General features: G+C 37.7%; 1 protein-coding gene across 3 annotated transcripts; it reads right to left on the bottom strand.

Moving 5' to 3' along the window:
- Positions 1-1,678: 1,678 nt before the first annotated feature.
- On the bottom strand, positions 1,679-22,639 carry tbc1d2 (TBC1 domain family, member 2). Of its 3 annotated transcripts, none has more exons than XM_053476387.1 (15): positions 22,444-22,639; positions 21,820-21,887; positions 19,784-20,279; positions 17,731-17,878; positions 11,367-11,484; positions 10,973-11,088; positions 10,451-10,695; positions 9,229-9,621; positions 7,173-7,283; positions 6,422-6,594; positions 5,581-6,081; positions 4,030-4,150; positions 3,754-3,939; positions 2,875-2,996; positions 1,679-2,381 (listed from the first exon to the last, which is right to left on the bottom strand). In XM_053476387.1, the coding sequence occupies exons 3-15, from the start codon at positions 20,273-20,275 to the stop codon at positions 2,186-2,188; spliced, it is 2,922 nt and encodes a 973-aa protein (XP_053332362.1). In that variant the 5' UTR covers positions 20,276-20,279; positions 21,820-21,887; positions 22,444-22,639; the 3' UTR covers positions 1,679-2,185. The 3 variants fall into 3 exon arrangements, with proteins under 3 accessions (XP_053332362.1, XP_053332363.1, XP_053332361.1); XM_053476388.1 differs by having other exon boundaries at positions 19,784-20,275; XM_053476386.1 differs by lacking the exon at positions 21,820-21,887.
- Positions 22,640-23,982: the final 1,343 nt, after the last annotated feature.

Raw genomic sequence — 23,982 nt, 5'->3', positions numbered from 1 at the left:
CTGGAATATAAAGCACTCAGGTGATCATTGCACCGTCATCCAACCTTAGTGAATGTGTAAGAGTGGGGGTAAAGACTGTCCACCATAACATTCCAGTTCATCCAAACACTCTATGCCCATGAACTCATTATATCTGCTCTTTTACTATTAACAAAAGAGTAAACACGTCTGTTGTGTATTGCACCTGTCATTATTTAAGGTACCAACAATTATCCTGCATCTTTTTGAACCATAGTGCATCATATATACCCAGCAGAGTCCGTTTAGTGCTTTATAGGACAATAGTAGTATTTTATAATTTGTGTGAGATTTTATTGGGAGCCAATCCAGTAATCAGTTGTGAATGATGTCTCCATATTTGAGTAAGGACTCTGGGTGCTGCTTTCCGGACTAACTGGACCTTGTTTATGCACCTAATGGACAGACAAAAAGGCATTACAATAATTCAATTGAAGGTAATGAAGTACTGTGCTACAATGCAAAAATGTAGCTCATGGTACTACTTTGAATTGGATTATTGGATGTAAATGGTGGTTTACCATTTACATCTACAAACTGATAATGATCAGTCAAATAAGACCTGGGCTGCTCTCTGGTTTATCTCCTAAAACATTATCCAGTCTATTAAGGTAAGAAGGTAATAATAGTATGACCAGTGGTGTCAAAAGCTTTACGAAGTTCAAGTAACGCACGCAAGGGCACACAAAACAATGGAGGCCAGTAATGGGGAATTTACTACTTTAACCAGCGCTCTCTCTGTGCTATAATGAGGTCATAGTTCTATCTGCTACATTTCCTGGGTGTTATTTCTATCTAGGTACTATAAGGTATTGGTATTGGCTAAAAAAATAGTAAGGAATTTTTAAAACAGGCTTTTAAAAACTGCTAATTGTTATTGAATCTCCACACTCCATGCTTGGACTCAGCTGCTTATATAAGGGTGAGACAAATAAAACCTTAAAAAATATGATAAAGTACGGCTCAACCTAGTGTATTTCAAAAGGAATTCAGACATTTATTAGGCACTTGCACTGAATGACGATTATGTGAAATGGTTGCAATAAATACCACAAAATTTTACCAATACTTCTCTGCACACCCTTATTTACACCAGGTTCATGAGGGAACACTTATTTTTATTTTAAATAATAGATCAAGCTACACTGTGCTTTGCAAGTTTCACATGAAAACTACATGTTTGGGAAAACAATTTATTGTTAATTTAAAAACTACATGCACTACTAACCTAATTAACCTTTGCCCTAAATTTCTACCATAAGCCTTTTAGTACACGGAGAGATGTGTAGTGTATCATGGGAGCAGATAGAAACAATATAGCAACTTACAAAAAAGACAAGTATTTACAATATAACGCAAAAACAGTAATCCTCAATACAAGATATGGGAAGTTATGAGAAGTGGTAGAAAATATCTGGAGAAAGTGACATTTTCACATGACGATCTAAACAGCTCTATTAATGTATTGTATGACGACTGATTACATTTTAGCATGTTTTTATCTGAGTTTCAGATTTATTTTCTTTGCTTCAGGTTTTTTTTTTTTTTTGTAAATGTGTGTAAGAACCAAATGTTTTTTTTGTTTTTTTTTATCACTGATTATGTAAAGGAAGAAAAATAGTTCTAATTCACAGTAAAACGCGCTGGAGAATATTGACTTACAAATCAGACAAAGGGACACATATTTTGTTTATTATAAAATATAGTGGTATCTTAAAAATAAGTGCATCTGTATAAAATTATTACTACCTTAAGTATAAAAACATTTCTAAATGCATTAACTGTACAAAAAATAGTAGTATAAATAAAGTGCTATAACCTGTAATATTGTGTTTAGTGCAGGAATCTTTTGCATAAGTCAAATGTGTCCATTAAAGCCATGAGGAATTTTGTTGTGTTTGTGAAAGCAGATTAAGCACATTCACTGACCCACACCATCCACTGATACAGTCAGCCTGTTATGTTTTCTCTTCAAACATGCATTTCTTCTTAAAAATTGATGGTCTGACAAAGGCTGATGAAAAATCTGTCAGTGCTTGGATGAGTCAAAGAAAATCCTAGCAGTCCTCATGTTGTGTGTGAATACAGTACATACATATACAGTTTCTCATCTTTCTGCTTTTTTACACCTTCAGTGTATTTTAAGGAAAGTTAAATGTACAATTGTCTATGCGTCTTCATCATCCTCACTGGGAATGAGGTCCAGGCCATTGTCTTTGCTATTTTCCGAGCTATACTCTTTCTGCTGTTTCTCCAGTTCACGCAGCTCAGCTTGTAGCCGCTGCAGGTGCACGGCACGCCGGTTCCTCACATGCTTTGTCCGAAATGGGTTCAAATCCAAAAAGGCAATGTTTGTCAACTTTCTGTGCAGGGTAAATCAGGGTTAAAACTGTTAGAACTTTTTGCAAAATTAATATACCTATATAAAATGTTTAAAGACATTCCCGCATTGCCCTATGTGTGTCTTGTTATTGGAAGAATCTTTAAAGATTCAGCAGCAGAACTGTCTACATAATGACTGGCCTTAAACTCATCGCTCAAGTGATGCGCATATGCGGTGTGTGTTTGTCACTAGGCTGTGTGCAAGCTTTGTGAATTATACATGCGACAGTCTGTCTTCAGGGCAAAAATAGTAACACCATACAGAGGACAGACGCAAGCTCTCAGAATAACTCACAATGCAGAAGTCAAAAAGTGCATGTTTATAGAGCCTTGTGGTTTACTTATATCTAAGAGTAGTTTAAATTGAAATACAGGTTTCAAGAAACAGATACAAAAGCAAGAACCTTAATATGGTTGTCTTCCTGGATGATACATTACAGTAGCCTATTCTGACTGGAAGATCTTTAGACTCACCTGTGGTCTGTGACTGTTTTGGTAAAGAAGCGGAGATACTGATAGATTTCCACAGTGTCATGGATCTTTAAGATGTCCTCCTCTTTGTATTTGAAAATAGCGAGTGCATATCGAAATATCACCTGTAAACAAATAATAAATACTAGATCAAACACACTAAACACCACGGTCAACTTGGAAATGGCAATCTGCCTAATCTGCATGTCTTTAAACTGTGGGAGGAAACTATATTACCCGGAGGAAACCCAACAAGCGTGTGGATAACATGCAAACTCCATGCACACAGACCTGAGCTGTGCCGCCTTTTTTACTTATTATTTATTAATTTACTTAAAAGAAAGTAATAAATTTATAACAAGACAACAAATGCGTATTACTTTCTTTATAATAATACTGGATGATGGATGTTTTTTTTTTTCTGTCCAAATCTAATAAAGCTTCTTATTTTAAGAAAAATAAAGTATACTGTACAGTATATATTACAGCATGGTGGCTTGCACCTCAAGGGTCCAGGTTCGATTCCTACCTCAGGGTCTGTGTGCACGGAGTTTGCATGCTTCTTCCGGGGACACTGTTTTCCACCCACAGTCGAAAGACATGCAGATTAACCTAATTGGCGTAAAAAGCTTGTTTTCTGCTTTATATTTATGGACATTATCATAATGTCAGACAGGTCACTTTTCTTTATAGGCATTTATTCTAAACAATAAAAGCAAATTTACTAGTGCAGGAAGACGTGAAATCAGATTTCAAACTTTTTTCGGTTTATTTTGGTGTTCGTCCAAATTTTTATAATTTTATGGTTGTTTTGCAGAAAAGGAAAATGTAAAATGACCAAGACCTCTGGTAATATCCTTGCATGCACCTCACACAGTATACCTTAGTGCCTTCGTAGAGGAAGGCATCCCAGACTTTAAACAGAATGTCACTGGGCAAACTCTCCACAAACACCACCAGGAACCAGTTAAATGTGACAAGGGACACGTCCACACTGTATTCCTCTAAATGAGCCACCAGCCGTGGCAACTTCTCAGCCATAAAGTCCTTAAACACACGCTGGTCTGCCTGTATTGGGACACGTTAAGACAACGTTGAGCATGTAATCAGAGCTGAAGTAGCATGAAAGACTTTTGTTGATATTTTATAAACTGGTACCTGAGAGCCGAGAAGCGTTTTGGTGTAGTAGTCCTGAGGCATGAGAAACTGCACTATGGCCACTAGACACCAGAAAGCCTCCTCTTCACTCTGCAGCACCAGCAGGGCAGTAGCAGCCAGTCTGAAGACAACATATCACACATGCACACTAAATGAATGGTAGATCAACATACTGTATACTACAGGAACAATTGCACAGTTCTATGCTGGTGTGACAAATCAATGCTGATTCTCCACTAGATGTCAGGATTTACTTTTGCTAAAACTGATGCCTGCAGTATGTGTATGGGCCACTATGGAGCAGAAATGAGCCACTGCTGAATTTTACGACTACTGTACTTGAGTTACATATAAAAAAAGCTTAATATTAGAGAACTGCAAGAACTCATCAACATAATTTAGTGAATAATGAATGCATTTGATTTGCCATCTGCTAAAAAGCGTGTGATCACGGTCAGAGTAAAGGTAGGGCCGACATAATGCCATGCAGATCAACCTTTTAAGATTACACCAGCTCTGCCGCTCACATGGGCATGTGTATAGGTATGAGCCATTGACCTTAAAGGGCAATGAGATTGGAGCAAGTGAGTGTGTTTGCTGTGGATTAAAGCTCTGGGTTTTAACCCTTTAAAACTTTACTCACTCACTTTATCATCATCTATACCGCTTTATACTGTATACAGGGTCTCAGGGGGGCTGGAGCCTATCCCAGGAGGTGAGGCGGAGTGCACCCTGCACGGAGTGCCAATACATCGCAGGGCACACACACACAGACACGCTCATTCACAAACTATGGGCAATTTGATAACGCCAATTCGCCTAGTCTGTATGTCTTTGGACTGTGGGAGGAAACCGGAGAACCCGGAGGAAACCCACCAAGCACGGGGAGAACATGCAAACTCCATGCACACTGTCCCAGGGGCGGGAATCGAATCTAGGCCCTGGAGGTTGTAAGGCGACAGTGCTAACCTTATTACTTTAGAGCACAAGTATAAAGTTGGAATACTGTATAAGACTCGTTGAAATATGCGCTGAGTGGCTTGCCAAAGATCAAGATTTACTTGTAGCATATTTTGAGTTATTTTTGTTCTGTAAGATTTACACATTATCATCTACTATATTTCTTCCTTCTAACATGCATTGTAGTATCTGGATAATTGTATTCGTGTCTTTGCAATACCAGAATAGAGTACTGATGTATATACCATGTGTATAAATATTAGATACAGTAAATGTTCTTAAAAATACTCTTTTGCTTAAAAACACTTTTGCAATCAGAACAAAACTTATATTAGTATAATACATAGCAAAAATGTTCGTTGTTTTTATTACACCGGAACATTGCATTTGACGTTTTCCTAGTTAACTTCCTAGTTTGTAAAAACTGTGGTTGTGTTTTAAATAGAAATTATTTATGCTGGCTGGTAAACTTTAAATTAGGAAATAGACAACTTCATAAAATGTACCAGTCAGTCCCATGCATAACAATGAAACAATTATAACACTATTGCTCAGACAATCCTGTGCTCGGCGAAGGCTGTTTGCCTGTACCTGTTGAGTCCCTGACAGTAGCCGACAGCAGGGTTTTGCCAAGAGAACGCCAGGAGAACTCTCTGAAGCTGCTGCAGCATGGGACTAGAGGGTGATGAAAAGCTCTGGTTGGTGGTCAGAGTTCGGTGCAGGTCCAGCTGGATCTGCCGGGCTGCTGGGTGTTGTGTGGCATGGCTCTTCTTGCAGAGTTGCTGGAAAAGGTCAGGGTGGGCCTGGCGCAGTGTGTGGGTCCTGAACCGTACCATCCAGCGCCACACACCCAGTCTGTACTGACGCGGGACTCCTGCTCGCACCAGAGCCTTCAGCTCTTCACTCGAGGAGAGATCATCAGGTGAACGGCCTCCCAGAAACTGAGTCCAGCGAGCCAGAAGCGACCGGTCCCCACTTTCCCGTTCGAGCAGATTGTGCGATCGGATCTCCAGAGCTTGGATTTTAGTCAGCAGTTTCATGTCCTCCACTTCGTAGTCGGGGATGATCTTAAAGCCGTATTCGTCGTACTCCCTGAAAACAGCACCATGTATGGTTTTTGTTAGGAATGGTTACTTTTGTGCTAGTTTTGAAATAATTCTTGTTATTGTGTGATTATCAGGTAATAAAGGTTATACGGCATAAACACGTAAACAATCAAACAAAAAATCCATATTGCATTTACATTGCTGTTCACTGTAAGTCTGATAGACCTCGCATAATATCTACAATAAATATTCTGGCAAATATGTATAAGGTTAAACAACCTTATAACCCTACAACGCTACAACAACCCTATGTTGTTAAATGCCTTTAAATATTCAACATATTATGGAATATGATGTATTCCATTAAAATGAGTCGTTGCTTTTACCTAACAGTGCCAATTCGGATGACGTCTTGCTGATTAGCCTGTAGTGCCTCTTCGATCAGCTTCTTGATAGCAGTTCTTTGCTCTGCATTCAGTTCCTTACTCTCCTGGAGTTTTCTCAGGACCCCCAGGTACCGGCTCTCCATCTGACAGTTGCTGGCTTCCAGATAGGCACACTAACACACGAACACTCTAATTACTCCAAATGCATTAAAAGCTTGACTGCATGTGACTGATGAATGAAAGTCGTGAAAGTCATGCAGGTGAAGCATTTATTTGTCATATAATTTATTAGAATTTTGGAATTAATTTGAGTAGATGATGACTCATGATGGCTGCATGGTAGCTGAGCGGCTAACACTGCTGAATTGCACCTCCATGGTCTGGGTTCGATTCCCACCTTGGGTCTGTGTGCATGGAGTTGTTCTCCCTGTGATTTGTGCGTTTCCTCTGGGTACTCCAGTTTTCTAATTGGCGTTCCCAAATTGCCTGTAGTGTGTGTGAATGAGCTTGTGAGTGCATGCATGCGTGTGTGTTCCCTGCACCCCATTCAGGGTGCACCCCAGCCCGTTCCCTAAGTCTCCTGGGATAGGCTCCAGGCTCACTGAATGTGTGTTGACTGTGTACTTAAGCTTGTAGCATGAACTTGACATTAATTCAGGAAAAATAAAACACATTTTAAAAAAAAGTCTTCTTTTTCAATTGCTTGCAATAACTATTTTCAATAACTGTAGACAGTATAGCGTGCGCTCACCTTCACCATTAGAGATTTCTCTTGCTCTGAGCTGTTCTGCCACAATCTGGTCAGCTGGTAGATCTCTGAGTTCAGGAACTTGTTCTGGGTTTTGTAAGCTTCCATGTCATCCTAAAACACAACAGAAACAGACCACATGGATTTAAAAAAAGCATATATAAATCCCACATAGATTCTCATGAATAAAGACATGAATGGGTATTTGTTAGCATGGATAAAGCTGTTACAACACACCACAAAAGAACCATTATTCTGTCTAATACATAAATAGTGCCAGGCTCTAAATGTGCAAATAATAAACGTCCAGGACATGGTGGAATGCTTCATGAATATGCTCAGGCAGTCATACGGACATGATGGCTTTTTAAAGCTGATATCTCATGTATACAGCTTTCCCGACTTTTAAAAATCTTTCGCTAAGCCTCATCCTTTTTTTCCATTTTTGTTTTCTTGGTTAATTATTAGGAACTGCTATAAACTTAGACCAATCAGCCATACCATTAAAACCATTAACATTAAAACAACTTAGTTTTGGGGACCCTTTGTGCCACTATAGTATTTCATAGTATTTCTGGCCTGTCTTGGCTCTACAGGGTGTCTGGATGTGCTGTGGTGTCTGGCAGCAGGATGTTAGCAGGAGATCCTTTAGGTGCTATGGATTGTGAGTTGGGGCCAAGACCTGTTTGTCTGGCCCATCCCAAGTGTGTTTAATTGAATTGGGATCTGTGGAGTTTGCAGGCCAGTTTGGCAGCATTTGGCTTTTAGCTCACTGCACCTTGTGCACGATGAGCTGTGATGCACTGGGTGTTCTAGTACCTTTTTATCATTACCAGCATTGACTTCTTTTTGCCTTGGGTGCTCCATGATGCCATCACTGGTGTACTGGTATATAGCTGGTGATCAATGTTTATTCAGTTCACCTGTCAGTTGTCATAATGTTCTGGGTAATCAGTGTATGTGGTTTCATAGTACCGGCAATCTAGCGGCAAACCCAAGCAGTTGAATTTATACATCGTTTTTACAACTAAATCTATTACCAATTAACATGAATTTACATTTAAGAATTTGGCAAAGCAGAGTTTGTACATCTAAGCAGTTGAGGGTTCAGGGCCTTGGTCAAGGACCCAACAGGGACGATTTAGTGGCCATGGGATTTGAACTAGGAACCTTGCGAACTGTAGTACGATGCCTTAACCACTGAGCTACCCCTGACCCTGAATTTATTGTCATTATACTGTATTCCCATTCATAGACTCAATTGAAATAGTCAGTCTCAATTCTGAAAGTTTTCTATAACCTTAATCTTAAAGGTTCTCTGTTGTCTTTTTCCCTATTTTTTCTGTTTACACAACAGACAAAGCCAGATGCATACTAAGTAGAAGGCTGCTTCACTAACCAATATACAGTATCAGCTGGTGGTGCAATATATTTGCATTATATATATATATATACATTATATATACATATATATATATATATAGAGAGAGAGAGAGAAAGAGAGAGAGAGAGAGTACAATCAAATGGCATTCTTTGGTTCTTGTTTTAAATGCAGTCTAATAAAGTGCACTACTTTTAGAATATAAGTATAAGATATAAGTAACATATGCATATAAATAATTTAAAATATCAAATGAAAAACCAATTAAGTCACTTATCTTCTAACGTAATGATAATGAAATTAGTTTGCTTAACTATATGGGTGTGACCAAGACTACAGCTCTACAGCCTGTGCTTTGACACCGGTTTCCTAACAAACCTGGGATATGAGGAGAATTAAGAATTTATATATATATATATATATATTTATATAAAATGTAGATAAATAAACCTGAATTAAATTAACTGGTGGCCTTGCCAGTGCTATCTTATAATGCAGTCACTCTGGTTACCATGGTAAGTCTTATTAGCAAGGTTCGGACTGTCCCATTCCCTTATTACTACACATGTTTATTGTAGTTGTTTCCGTTCGTTAGGAATGTCATTTGCAAATCGGACGGAGTGTCTGATAATCTGCAACCAATAACAAGTTGCTAAACTCTTATCCTCCTATTCATACCTTTAGGTTGTCCATCTCCTGTACAAGCTGCTTGAGGCTTTCTGTGCTGATGCGGTCAGAGGTGATGGTATGTTTCGGGTCAGTCATGCATGTCGACATTTGCTCAGATAGTTTAAGAATGACTTCCTGCTTGGCCTGGTTCTTCTCCATTAGCAGCTTTAAGTTTTCCTGTAGCTCTTTCACATGTGTGTCCCTCTCTTCCAGGCTTCTCTTCAGTGCCTCATTCTCACGCCGCAGCTGCTCCAGACGCTCACGCAGGTCTGCTAAGCAGCGCTCGCTATGACGTATCAGCTCCAGACGCTCCTGCTCACCCTCAGCCGCTAGGTATTGAGCACATGCACGCTTCTCCAGCTGAGCTGCCTCTAGGGCTTTGTGCAGCAGCCAGACCAATTCCTAACACAAACACATATACAGAGCCGTATTACTTTTGGTTTCAGGAAGTTCAGGAGTGCAAATGTGAAGGCGGGTGAGATGAACATGGTTTCATTCGCATGTGGTAACAAATTCCTTGTAGAAGATTTCGTTAGACTTTGGAGCAACCAAGCCTAACATCAATACCAGTGGTTGTAACAGAAATACATAATAGTATAAAGAAGGGACTGGTTTATTTTGGACCCTGACTATAGCCTTTTTATTGACAGTAATATCTGAAAATTACTTCCATTACCAAGATTTGATGTTGATTTGGCTCCACATCCACAACTAGAGAGGGTAAATCACATGGTATTTACAAAAACATATTAATTATAGTGGATTATTAATAATTTTTCATAAAAAGTAAAAGAAAAGAAAAGAAACGAAAAAGTCAGACGATGTATACCAATAATACAAATTAATAATACATGAGTAAATTGGGACACTGATTGATCAGTTGAGGATCTGGGTTGCTGATCAGATGGGTGGGGGTTCGAGCCCTACCTTGATTGGCTTGCCACTTTTGGGCCCTTAACCCCATGCACATATTAAAGTCCCAGCCACGGGTGATGCAAGGCACCCTTAGTGCCAGTCTAAGCAAATTTTGCCTACTGTAATTAAATATAATCAAACTCTAACCTAGCAGATAACTGGAAAGTATTTAATATTTCAAACATTAAAATACTACTTAATGTTAACGGTTCATTCTCAAACATTTTAATTTAGCCTCCTGTATAATATCCTGGCCAGCCATCATTAAGCATTGAATTAACAGCAGTTCCAATCTGTTATTATCTGTAATCTCTACCTTCTGGGATTGGACCTCCATGGCCAGTGTGAGATTCTCCTGTTTAAGGCGTGACAGACGGTCAATGACGCTTGCATCCTTGCGGTCGAATGGAAGGGTGGCCGAGTTCGCTTTCTTATGCTTCCCATTGGGTAACGTTAGAGATGAACCACGGCTGGGGAGATTTTCACGAGGCCTCTCGCACTCCACTTCAGAAGGCAAACCTGAGCTCAGAGGTGATGTCGGGACAAGGGAAACGTCATGGTCTGTGGAATGTAATTAGCACATTTTAGACATTTTTTTTTTTTTATAATAAGGAAATAACGCATATGGCATAGGGTAATTAAGCAACAACAACAACAATAGTCAGTTGTTATTTAAATAAACAAAATGTTTACATTTTTGAGTCAGAAATGTGGAAATAGCCAGAAAGGTCACACTAGCTTTCAGTCTGACAATTCTTTATTGGTGCGTACAGTTAGAGGAGTTTATACTGTAATTTTTATGACACCCGGTTTTAGTGGAGTAAAATGTTAAACTTACTGGAGGATGGATTTGATTTGAGGCTACCAGCCTGGGAGGACTGTGATTCTACCCAAAATACACTACGGCCCATTTCCATAGATGGTCGACGAAGTAGAAAGCTGTGTACTGAGTTTCTGTAACAGGCAAATGGGTATACACACACACACACACGTCACTCAGAAATTCTTAAGAAACTTGAATGATCTTGTGGTGTAATACAAACTCGACTTCCTCAAAATTGAAATTGAAGGGAAACCACATTTTATTTAAACAGCATGTTAAGGAAAACGCAGACGTCTTTATTTTGCTACAAATAGAGCAGCACCGTTATTATACTGTATACTGTTACACTTTAAGATAAGTTCGTCTAATGTATTTTCTTGTTTTGTTTTGTTTTGAGTAAAGAACTCACTGTATCTCGATGAGCGGGTGTTTAATTGACACATTAAGTGGGTTTGTTTGGACAGGAACATTAGCAGCTTCTTCTCCAACCAGACCTGATGGGATCTTCATCGTCGGCAGGAAGTTTGCTAGAGCAAAAAACAAACCCAAACACAGCTGAATCAGCACATGCCTGTGATTTTGCAACCTGGTACAGATTGCCTCAAAGCAAAAGTAAAAGAAAAAAGATGCAACACTATATGAACCCATAATTGGAGTGAGTTGGAGTGCATCTGTATCAGATTAACCTTATTGGTGAGTCTTTAGGGCTTTCTGAAATCATTTTAATGAAGCACTGTGACCACTATGGGATGGTATTTGTTTTTTAGCTGGTGAAACTCTAAAAAGCAGAAAGTCGACAGAGGAAGGAAATGGATGACACTTTAAGTGACAAAACAAGGTAAAACAGTCAGTGAAACCACAAACTGTTCCACTCAAGTTATTCTACACCCTTATGGAGTGGAATGTAATGCAGGATGAGGTGCTGTCGCATTACAGCAAGTCTAAAAACAGTAGGTGAGTCATTGTTAGCAGCACAGGAAACACCTCAAACAGTTTAAAACTTAGTTTAAAACTGGAAACTCACTAACTTATGCTCTGTACAGCATCAAGAAGCCTATCCCAGGGGACTCGGGCACTAGCCGGGTACACCCTGGACAGGGTGCCAATCCATCACAGGGCACACACACACACACAAAGCACAATTTAAAAACACAAATTAGCCTAATCTTTATGCCTTTGTACTGGAATACCCTTATGAATCCCACTAAGCATAGGCAGAACATAAAAAACTCCATGCACACAGACCCGAGGTGGGAATCAAACCCTGAACCATGGAGGTCCATGGTCGCAGTAATAAACCTACATAACTGTGCCAACAGAAAATGATAATAATTGACATTATTAACATTAACAGCATGTTTTTTAATAAATAATTAGTTACTGGATTTTCTTGTAGATGTACTGTATAAGAGAATTGTAAATACAAAAATGTAAATGCTACAGAACAAAATAGTAAAAAAAAAAAAAAACTTAACACAAACTAAAATTATCACAGTAGTTAAGACTAATGACTTTATCTGTCCTGCAAAAAGGGATAGGTAACAGATAACACACGACAGACGGCCGATATGGTGCAACATGTAAACAGTGCAAATAATAATAGTGCAAATGAGCTTTTAGTTTGTTTAAAGTGACATATGTATTCAGTTCTTTATTGCTGGCCCATAAAAAAGCCTTTCTATAAAAACCTCACTATCTTTTCGGATAAGAGAATAACCAGGATGGGTATTGTTTTCCTATAAAAGTACATCCTGCTGTTGTTTTTTCATAATTTATTATTATTTCTTGCATTATACTATAAGTAAAAGCATAGCGTCTGTGAACATCTAGACAAAATATTAACAAACGTATAAATGCGGATCTGCCTGAAATTAGTCAAACAATAGTTTGAGTTTAAAATATCCAACAGTCAGGTCTTTATTCTTCTGCAGATATCCTTTTATGCAAAACAGTATTTCAAAGCTGTTACGTTTGCCAAAGTTCCTTTGGCAAACCATCTGGTAAAGTTTTCGGACATTTGTTTCTTCACTTCCTGTAATAGTCAATAACATGTGAGCCTGCATCCTGCAGGTGTGCAAAATCAAGATGAAGTGCTTTAATTTAAAATAGATCCCACAATGTTTATGAAACACAATGTTTATGCAGTTCATCAGCATGAAGGAACATGCAAGTGGCTAAGGCTGAAGTGCACATGGTAATTTTGTGGTGTCGGTCACAGCCCAGACTTTCGGGATAACCAGAAAAGATGCCTAAAGGGGATGTGAATCATTAAATATCCTTTATCTGATATGCCTCTGGGCCATGTACAGGAAATAGCTGCAATTTGCAAACAGCATAGGAAAAAAAACATCAAGGCAGTGCAGCAACACCCAGACTGTTATTCTACAAATCACACCCACCAAGCCAATCATCCTTCTTATATATCACAATATACATAGATATACGTACATTGAATATATTCTTCTGCAGTGTTTTTAATTTCTATTCCTTTCAACATTGTACTGAAGACATCCAAACTGTGAAAGAACATGTATGGAATTATGTATTAAACAAAAATGTGTTAAATAATCCAGAATATGTTTCATACTTTAGTTTGTCCAAAGTAGCTACATTTAGCTTTGATAGCTTTTAATTCTTATCAGAGTCACGTGGAATGAGTTCCATTTCACAGCTGTGACTTGTCAAAAGTTAATTTATGACATTTCTTGCCTTCTTAATGTACATTAGACCATTGTGCAGAGGAAGGGGGTGCAGAGGCAAAGCCCTATTAGTGCTACTACAACTACTGTACAAATCCATATTATGGCAAAAAACACTCAGTTAAGTAATGAAAAAAGACAGTCCATCATTTTAAGAAAAAAAAAGGTCAATCAATCCGATAAATTTCAATAACTTCAAATGTATCCCCACTTTTTTGGCAGCCGCCAAAATCACCAAACGTTATGATGAACCTGGCTCTCACAACCACTGGAAAGGAGGACAAAGAGCTACCTCTACTGCAGAGGATAAGTTTATTTGAATGTCCAGCCTCAGACACCAGTGATTTATAGCACCTCAGATTAGAGCCCACATAAATCTTTCTCAGGGTTCAAGCAGCAGGGCCAGAAAACACAAGGAGTGGACATTTGATCAGTGGAAAACTTTCTCTTGGTCTGATGTGTCCAAATTGTTATATTTTTGGTTTTTACATGCCACATCTCTTTTAGACATAGACAGGGTAAATGGACGGTTCCTGAATGTGTGGTTTAGGAGGTGTTGCGGTGCTGGTTACCCTGTTGGTGACCAAGTCAACATTGAAGGCACACTTGACCAGCATGGCTACAACATACATTGTTTGTAATGAGTTGGACTGAAGAGTGAAAGAAAAGCAGCCAACAAGTTCCTCCGAATAAAAAAATAAGCAAACAATTGAATAAAAAGGTGTGTCCAAACTTTTGACTGGTACTGTATCTCCTTAGAACAGTTGATATTGAGATCTGCTAAAGAAGTGCTATTCCTTGCTATAACTATTTCCGAAAAGCTGACCTTCATGTTTTAAAAATAACGACTGACTGTTGTTGTTGTTGTTACTTACTTGCCATATGCATTATTTCATAGTTTTGAAAAAAAAAATCTAGTAGTGTTCTAGAATGTAGAAAATTGACTGGTACTGTATACAAGCAGGTATATAGAGACAAACATGCACAAAGTAAAAGTAAATGAAGAAATGGATGAAAGTGACCGGATGTAGGACATGTATTAGGAAATGAAGAAATGAAAGTACTGAGTAAATGGTTGTACGTTCAAATGTAAAGCTGTCCTGAAACCCATTGACTAAACCTCTCACCTTGGTCACAGCTCACTGAAATGTCAGCAGCTTAGGTGTCCTTAAACTAAGCATACCACAGATCATTCTGAAATAGGGAAAATCTAAACTATGGCAATGTGGGCATCATTTCAGATTTCTAAATCTTTTAAGCAATTTTTATTCACTTAGAGTTAGGCAACAGAATACAAAAGGTTATGGTGATGAAATACTGCTATGACAATAAGAAGAGCAGGAACCACTAGCTGGTCATTACAGTGTAGTTCATGTAATTGAAGTATCATTAGTGTAATTACAGTGCCGAAAATAATTCTCACCCTTGAATGTGCTGAGATCAGAAATATATATATACATAATGTTATGTTTCCAACTTACTTGTAACTGAAGAACGAGGAGACAGCAGCCTAACCTAATCAATTTCACATTGTTGGATGGAAGGCTGAGAGCAGTACTGTACTGTACATGATTTTGCCCAAGACTAACTATTTTTCAGCTTACCAAGCGTAACCCGCTGCATAGCTGCCAACCCTGAACTTGTTCCCATGGAGCACAAAATTACCCAAGGTACCCACACCCTCCTCCTGTTCTTATAAAGAATACAGATAAGGGTAGGTCAGATATAAAAAATGTAATCATACCAGATAGCAAACAGAACACTCTGTCTTGAAGTATGGTTAAAAAAAAAATAAAAAAAAACCTGTTTTAGGCAAGTTATTTACTTGGAGAAGTTGAATTGTGCAACCACCAGACACTTGTGACTGGTCAGTGATTAGGCCTGTAGAGGGGTTTTCCCATGTTTCCCCTTGTACACTTTCAGATGAAATATCTTTTGATCATCATCTACACACACACACATGCATTTCCTGCTCTACTTGAAGTGGTCCATAATTAGCCATCATTACTCTTTGCTTTACTCTTTGTTGGAGTTAAGAAGTAAACAAGAACTTCTTATTTGGGGTGTGTACTTTATTGTGGGCCAACCTTTGATTTAGATAAGATAAGATTATTTCGTATACTGTTTATGAACAATTCTAGTTCTACAGTAGTTGTGGATGTGACTTTACAATAACAAGCCTAAGAATTACAAAATCATACATATAGGCTGATTTTTTTTTTCGATTTTATAATCGAAATATAACATAGGCATAATAAGCAATAAATTCAGTTGCAGCACACTTTTGCCTTACAATTTTCCTAGATTTAATATCATATATTTACACAAAACAGTTTTTTTCAAGCAGTAGTGAAAATATAGCAAAGAAAAGGTTTTGAATGCTGTTAAATTTTAACTGAACAAAGAGTCCACAGATCCTGTTGCATGTTTATATAAGCTTGCAAGATCTTATCACTTCGAGGAGAAAGGCAATAAAAAACATACAATAAAAGTATACTAACAGACAAATGTGCGTTTCTTGTCCGGGAGTTTTTTAAGCTGGGTTAATGTTATTTATGGTTGATTTGACTTCTGCTTTTTTTTAAAGATAGATAATATCTAATATCTTACTATTATTTAATACTGTATATTATAATACTGTATATTTTGTTCCAGCAAGGACTTAAAGCAGTAAATGCTCTGGCTAAATCATAAATATTGGCACCTCAGTGACTGAGCACACCTTTTAATTTTACTTTTCTCTTTGTCTGTTTTTAGAGTCAGGAGGTGAAAAAATACCCAGTTTGGGGGGGAAAAAAACAACAACATGAAACATGAAATCCGAATGATCTTAACTAGTAGAGATTGTGTTCAATGTTAAGCTCTCACCACTGAAAACGCTTTCATAACTCACTCTCATATGCATGCTTTCCAACAATATGCTTTAACATGAATAACTGAAAAAATACTTGAGTTGGTGATTTTCCTTGTGCCGTAACTGTCAGTCAAATGACACTATATGGCCAAAAGTATATGGACACCTGACCATCACACTCATGGGACTCTTCTCCAAACAGTTGCTACAACTTCTGCACACTATTGTATAGGAGGTTTTGTATCCTGTAGCATTATAATTTCCCTTTACTTGAACTAAAAGGCCTAGACTTGTTAAAGCATGAGAATGCACTTTTGCACAAGGTGAGGTTGATGGTTGATGAAGGCATGGTCTGCACTCCAGGCCTTTTTACCCCACATCAGTGCCTGAGCTCACAGCTACGCTCCAAAATCTAGTGGAAAGGCTTTCCGGGAACAGTGGAGATTATTATAAGAGCAAAAAAGGGGAATAAAACTAAAAGCACATATGGATGTGGTGGTGTCCACAAACATTTGGACATTTAGACACGTAGACAGTCAGATCACAGCTCCTCCTTTCCTTTCCATTACCATCCTTCACGGGTATGACAAACAGGTCCTTATACCACTAGGCTGTCTAATATTTCTTGATGTTATTCTCTTCTATAAAGGAACAATCCTTTATATAGTAAACATGGACTTTACAGTAACTTAGACTTTTTAAGGTATCCTTGAAAGCAAAATGCACACAAAAAGGGGTCTGTGTGTAGCTTTTCCATATTAATATTAAAAATGTTTATTTAACTTAAATAAAATAGGTTTGTAACTTTACTTTTAAATTCAATTTAATGAGTTAGACCTTGACATACCATTTTTAACATTACATCCTATATATTTTTGTTCAACCTGACATGATACATGAATATATATATACAAAAAATTCCACATCATGATGATGAAATGTATTCACGAGATGTGAAAGTATATCATATGCCTGTGAGAATTCAACAGCTATACCAGCCGGGGTTCCCCAGACACATGCGCCTTCCCTGATAATTTACCTACAAGTTAATTTTCACTTTCAAGCATCAAGCTGCTCGTCTATTACATTGAACAGTCTCACATCCTCATACCAAAAAATCCAACACTATACAATTACAAAGTTTGCTTGTGCCATACTGCATCATGTGTTTGTCTCATGATGTTTTTTTTTGTATCTTGTGACAGCTGTTTTGCTCTTACCAGGGCAGGTGTCTAAATACTGCTGGCCATCCTGAGTGGGCTTCTCTGGTATTGGCAGTGGGGAATCCACACATAGCTGTTCTCTGTGCTGCCAACGTCTCAGCTGCAGCTGCTGAAGCCAGTACATCTTAGCATCTCTGCTTGCTGCCTGAAATCAGATACTTTACTGAGTCAAGATGTAGCTGTTCAATGAGTTAGATTAAGCGTATAAGAGTGTACAGCATCATATCCCTGCCACATGATACAGTTAAGTCTCTGGAAAACTTAGTATTATTGAATACTGAGTTGTAGAAAGTTACATTATTTCCTCTACTGAAATCACTCTAATTCAGATATTTTTATACAATTTGATTGGATCTACAGAATACCATTTACTCAGTCTTATTACCACCATCTATAGACCAGTAATTCAGTCCAGCTGGCACTCCTGCACTCTTTCAAGTTCCACATAATAATTTATACAATGCCCGTTCAGATAATCATCTTGAAGCACGTAAAAGTTAATGCACTATAATATCAGCTTCTATGACAAAATTCTATATTAATAGGACAAGAGAATCTGTATTACTAATTATAATAGAGAGTGAGATCAAAGGGAGTGTCACGAAAATAAAGAACATTTCATCATTTTATGACTAATAATCCCTCTGAGTGTACCGCTAGCGTGACGTGCTGCTTGGCAGCAACATGTTGTAACATAACATGGAAAAAACATGATATGAATCCAAGGGCAACCACCAAAAACATTATACATCATTAATTGTATCCATACATTATAATTCAGTAAATAAGTGGCCATAAAGTGGTGGGAAGGAGATAGACTTCTGAAAGGTACTCTTCAAACTACACTGTTTGGTCATTAAATTGAATTAAAACACAAAACATTATGAACAACATACTTTATGTTCCCTTTGTGTCCCCAGGGTGGCTCTGGGCCCTCAGGGCATGACTCCACAAAATCTCTATGTGTGTACTGTGGTGTCTGGAACCAGGATGTGGGCTTTGCCCCATGCACAGTGGGCTATGGTGCACTGGGATTTTTTATGCCTTTCTATCGTGGCCAACACTAATGTTTTCGGTGAGTTGTGCTGCACTGCCTTTGATGTGGGTCAGACAGGAAGGGCAGGCCTTCAGTCCTCACTGGCATAAATGAGCCTTGGGTGCCCGTGATCTTATCACCAGTTTACTTGCATATAATTGATAAGCACTGTTATGGCTGGTTGGTCTATAGTCATAAAAATATTCATTATAATACAAAATAATATTATTATTACTATTGAATAATTTAGATGCAAATATGTACCCTGGGATAGAACGTAGTTATCCATGACCAGTACTTTAGCAAAGTTTAATATCTTTTTTTCCTGAAAGTATTCAATAGAAAAAACAAGATAAATCAAGAGCAAGAGTTTTATGGAAAAAAAAATGGTTGATTGCATAACAGCTCTGTTTACCAATTATTACAATTTAATATATATAATAATATAATCTTTTTTTTGTCTGTTAGTAGTTACATTAATGTTGCACAATGTCCCTGAAACATGTTAGTTCCTGTTATTATTTATAGCACCTTAGACACACACACACACACACACACACACACACACACATATATATATATATATATATATATATATATATATATATATATATATATGTGTGTGTGTGTGTGTGTGTGTGTGTGTGTGTATGTATGATGTTAAAAATACAAAAACACTGCATATTATGTTACCACTTAACTAGAAAGCACACTCTCCTAAAGACTTTCTTGTGTAAACTTGTCTGACAATAGTAAAATTCAGAAATCTTCCCCATATTAAAATATGTTTTTTGTTTGTTAAATAGCACCCTGATTTAATCTATTTATTATTAAGCTTAGATTATGTGTCAGGTTTGTGTTACAAGTGAACTGATACTACTGAAATAGATATAGACTGTTAGAACCAATAACATTTAATAACTGAACATACACAAGAATGAACTTTAATATAATCTAGATGTAACCTCTGGCAGTGCACTAACGCTTGGACATACATAGTGCCGGTAAGCATACCTTGAGTATGAAAGTGCGCTCTGGTGTCTGAATATGGAAAGTTCCCTCTTCTCCTTGCAGCGGGAAGCTAAATGTGGCATTCCGCAGCTCCACTTTGCCAAGAGGGCTCACGTCCTGTGCCGTGCGATAATAAAACAGCTGACATTTCTTCTCCTCGTACGTGAACCAGCGAAATTTCCAGGCTTTCAGGGGCCCACCCTGCTTGTGAAGGTATCCACAAAGCTTAGTGTCTGAAAACATCTCAGAGTCGTTTAGACATACAGAGGTGCTCTCCGGCTTTGAAATGACGACCTGAACACCTTTTTTCTTTTCCTCTCCTGTGGACGGACCCATCGTCTCTACTTCTCCACTCGTGTGTGTCCTCACCACACTCTTGGTCACACTACCACTCCTTCCTTCTGCTACAGATGTGGTCGTTTCTGACAGAAGGGGAAGTGCCTGAGACAGATCAGCACTTTTGGGATTTCCTCCGAAGCCCTGCACTTGTTCCATCTGGCTATAAAACAAACAAACAAAAAAAAACAAAAAAAAAACGGTTGAGCAAAACAATATAAAATGGGTCATTGTTCCAGATTATATTTACAGCACACATGTGTTTTAGCTGCAGCATGCAACTATTAATGCTTTATTTGCAGAGAAAATAGGTAGTATAATCTGATCTGAAAGTTATGTTATGACCTTGGATTTAGAAATCATTCATGTAACCTTGGGTCAAAGACAGAAACTGAATAATAGTTAAGCTAGTGTGTAAGGGTTTGTAACAGTCCTACTCGATAAGCCACAGTGCTGTCGTAGTATGCATTGCTATAGCTTAAATATTATAAGGTATTATGAATAATTAGTAAATTGTACATCGTTACTAAATTATATAAGTTTCAAGTTTGTAATATGCATAAAATGTCAGTGAGAGCTGTACTGTACATTAAAATACTTGTTGTTATGTTTAGGTATTTCACAGCTGTTCAATACAAAAAATGTACATCAGAAAATAAAAGGGTAGGAAAGAAAAATGGGGAAAAAAAGACTATTTATACAGTAAGTGGAACATATATACAACTTTATACACAGAATGTGCAGAATATAATATGATGTATGGTATGTAAGCCTATTGACTATATATAGTACTGTGCAAAATTCTTGCATCCCTCATTTCCTCATATTTTGCTTCCCCAAGCATCAAACAAATTGGCACCACAATCCCTAAGCACATCACAAATAATTCAATATAAATGTATTTACAATGCTTGTTACAAAGTTGTTTTTTTCCTTTCAAGTGCCCTGGGTGAAGCAGTAGAAACACACGTATCTGCAACACTTACAGTACTGTGCAAAAGTCTTTAACCGCAACTCATTTCTTCATATGCTTCCTTTGTTTCCAAAGAGCCAACCTTTATTATTTTTTGTAAAGTAGTAAAGTAGTTTTAGTGCAATTTAAACCATACAGTAAAATATGAATCATTCAAGCATAAAAAATCATTTAACTGAAGGAATGAACCAGTGAGAAACAGATGCAGATGATGACAGATGATCAGGCTTGTGGTGAGAACAGATGAGAGGTTAAATGAGGTTGCTGTTGAGGTTGTTACTGTATATAAACAATATTTTTTTACAGCGTGTTGCAGAGAACGTTTGTTTCCATTTCTTTAATGCATAATTTCATTTGGCGACTCGGTGGCTTAGATGTTAGCACTGTCGCCTTGTATCTCCTGGGTCCAGATTCAAATCCCACTAAGTCTGTGTGCATGGAGATTGCATGTTTTCCCTGTGGCTTTCAGAGTCAGAAGTTGGAATAAAAAGGTTCCTAGATGGATGGACAGATGATTTCATTTGATTTAGGGAAATCAGGTGGTGCAGTGGCGTATTGGTTAGCACTGTCACCTTACACCTCAGATTCCTTCCTACCCGTCTGTGTGAGTGTTGTGTTGATTTTGCTCTCAATGTTCCCAACATGTTTGATTTGTTTGTGTGTGTGTGTGTGTGTGTGTGTGTGTGTGCTCTGTGCCATGGATTGGCACCCTGTCCTGGGAGAACCCCACCTTGTGCCTAATGTATACTGGGATAGGCTCCAGGTCCCAGAGACACTGTTCAGAGAGTAAGCGGTATACTGTAATAGATAAAGAAATAAGGGTCAAGACTTTTTCCACAGTATTGTAGAAAAGTCTAGATCTCAACAAAGAAAAGAAAAAAAAAAAAAAAAGTGTCGGTTCATACAGCCGACACATTCGCGAGTGACAGAATACTACTGTACATCCAGAATACCAGGTGTTTGATGTGGGGATGTAATGCATTAAGACTTCATGTCACTCGATACATTGTATCAAACTGTAACAAATCACTGAGAACAAACACCTTCAATCAATCATCTTCACCGGTGCGCCAACTTCCCTAACTTTATATATATATAATATTATATATATATATATATATATATATATATATATATATATATATATATTAGTCTAAAAAGTCAGCGTGTGTTTCATTGATAAATATCTTAGTATCGTTAAAAAAAAAAAATAACATGAGTGTGCTGTAATCAGGAGGAGCAAATCGGATCCTCCAAACACAAGCGATTTACTGTAACAGATGAAAGAAAAATACATATAGCTAAATTTATTATAACACTTACTGACCCAACATAATCAATGAAAGTCACTAACCTGCTGAAGACTCGAAACCTCCTAATCAGAAAGTCGCTCGTCCCGCGGAGTTACAAGGAAAATCCCGAGCTCGTGCTCCACTTCCTTAACCATAATCCTCCCTGGAATGAAGCTTAAATCTCTTAAAGGCGAGTCTGAGGTTCCGGGCTGAACAGTGTTTAGACTTGTTTCTGTATGAAGCAGGAAGAAAGCTGTGTCTCTGCCTCTGTCTGTCTGTCTGTCACACTGTGTCCATGTGCTGTATGCTGCTTGATATGATCTGGCAATAGTGTGGAGTCAGAGGAAATTACATTATATATATATTTTATATTTTTTAGTTTATATTTAGTTTATATAGTTATATAGTTTATATTAGTTTAGTTAATACTTGAGAAGGTGATTGATTTTTTTTTTCAGCATGCAGAATAAGGTGCATGTGATATCTGGTTGAACCGGTTGACTTTGCATGGACAAAAACACAGACAAAATAGGAACTGATCCTATCATACTGTACTAGTTATTAACATGTGGTCAGTCTCTCACCTGAATTCATAATTACCTTGCTGACTGACTTCTTCCACAATGGGAGGTTCACATGATTTCGCTTTTTTTGCAATGATGGTGGATAGGTGGTACACAGGTGTAGTGTTAGCACTGTCATCTTGAATCAGCTCCTGGGATAGGCTCCAGGTCCCTGTATACAGGATAAACAGGTATAGAAAATGAGTGAGTGAGTAAGTAAGGTGACACTGGAATTATATCACACTATATATATATATATATATATATATATATATATATATATATATATATATATATACACTACCATTCAAAAGTTTGGGGTCACTTTCTAACTCCATGTTCGTTCTTAATTTTTAGTTCTTTTTACATTGTAAAGGACTGCTGTTTTAAAAATGCATTAATCTCCTTTAAACAGTTAATGGTGAGATGTGTCTGCTACTTATGCTCTGTAAAGACTTCATAACGCCTCTAATCTGAGCTGCTGTTAATTGGTAATTTTTCAGGCTGATAACTCTAAATAAACTTCTCGTCTGCGGCAGAGGTAGGTTTTGGTCTCGCCCTCCTGGGATGGTCTTCATGAGAGCCAGTTTTATTATGGTGTTTGATGGATTTAGCAAATGCACTTGACAATACTGTTCTTGCAAGAACTATTACAGAAAGGCTGACCTCTGTGTCTTAAAATAACAACTAACTGTTGTTTTTCTTGTTGTAACGTAATTACCTAATCCCATATGTGTTATTTTATGGTTTTGAAATCCCCAGTATTGTTGTAGAATGTAGAAAATAAATCACTAAACAAAAACAAAGAAATTTGCAAATTTGCATATATATTGGTTCAAGTCCTCCAACAGGTAAAAAATGCAGTTGAACAGGATGAATAAGGGGTAAAATACAAGCAAAATACAACAAGCAAGTTGTGTAGAAAAATGTTATAAGAAGGTAAAAAAAATTCAGAGCTATATGTTGAAGAGAACAAATGTTATAAAGAATCATGGTAAATAATATAGTACAGAGTAATGACCTGCCCTTGTGGACAAT

This window comes from Clarias gariepinus, chromosome 2 (assembly GCF_024256425.1).
Source record: "Clarias gariepinus isolate MV-2021 ecotype Netherlands chromosome 2, CGAR_prim_01v2, whole genome shotgun sequence".
In the NCBI taxonomy this organism is placed as follows: Eukaryota; Metazoa; Chordata; class Actinopteri; order Siluriformes; family Clariidae; genus Clarias; species Clarias gariepinus.
This window is presented reverse-complemented; position numbering and strand designations above follow the sequence as displayed.

Excerpts from the sequence above, each read along its gene's own strand:
- tbc1d2 (XM_053476387.1), bottom strand. The coding sequence starts at position 20,275 with ATGGAACAAGTGCAGGGCTTCGGAGGAAATCCCAAAAGTGCTGATCTG. Across the intron at positions 11,089-11,366 it reads CACCCGCTCATCGAGATACA|AAACTCAGTACACAGCTTTC; the intron begins GTGAGTTCTTTA and ends TGCCTGTTACAG. Across the intron at positions 6,082-6,421 it reads ATCCGAATTGGCACTGTTAG|GGAGTACGACGAATACGGCT; the intron begins GTAAAAGCAACG and ends TGCTGTTTTCAG.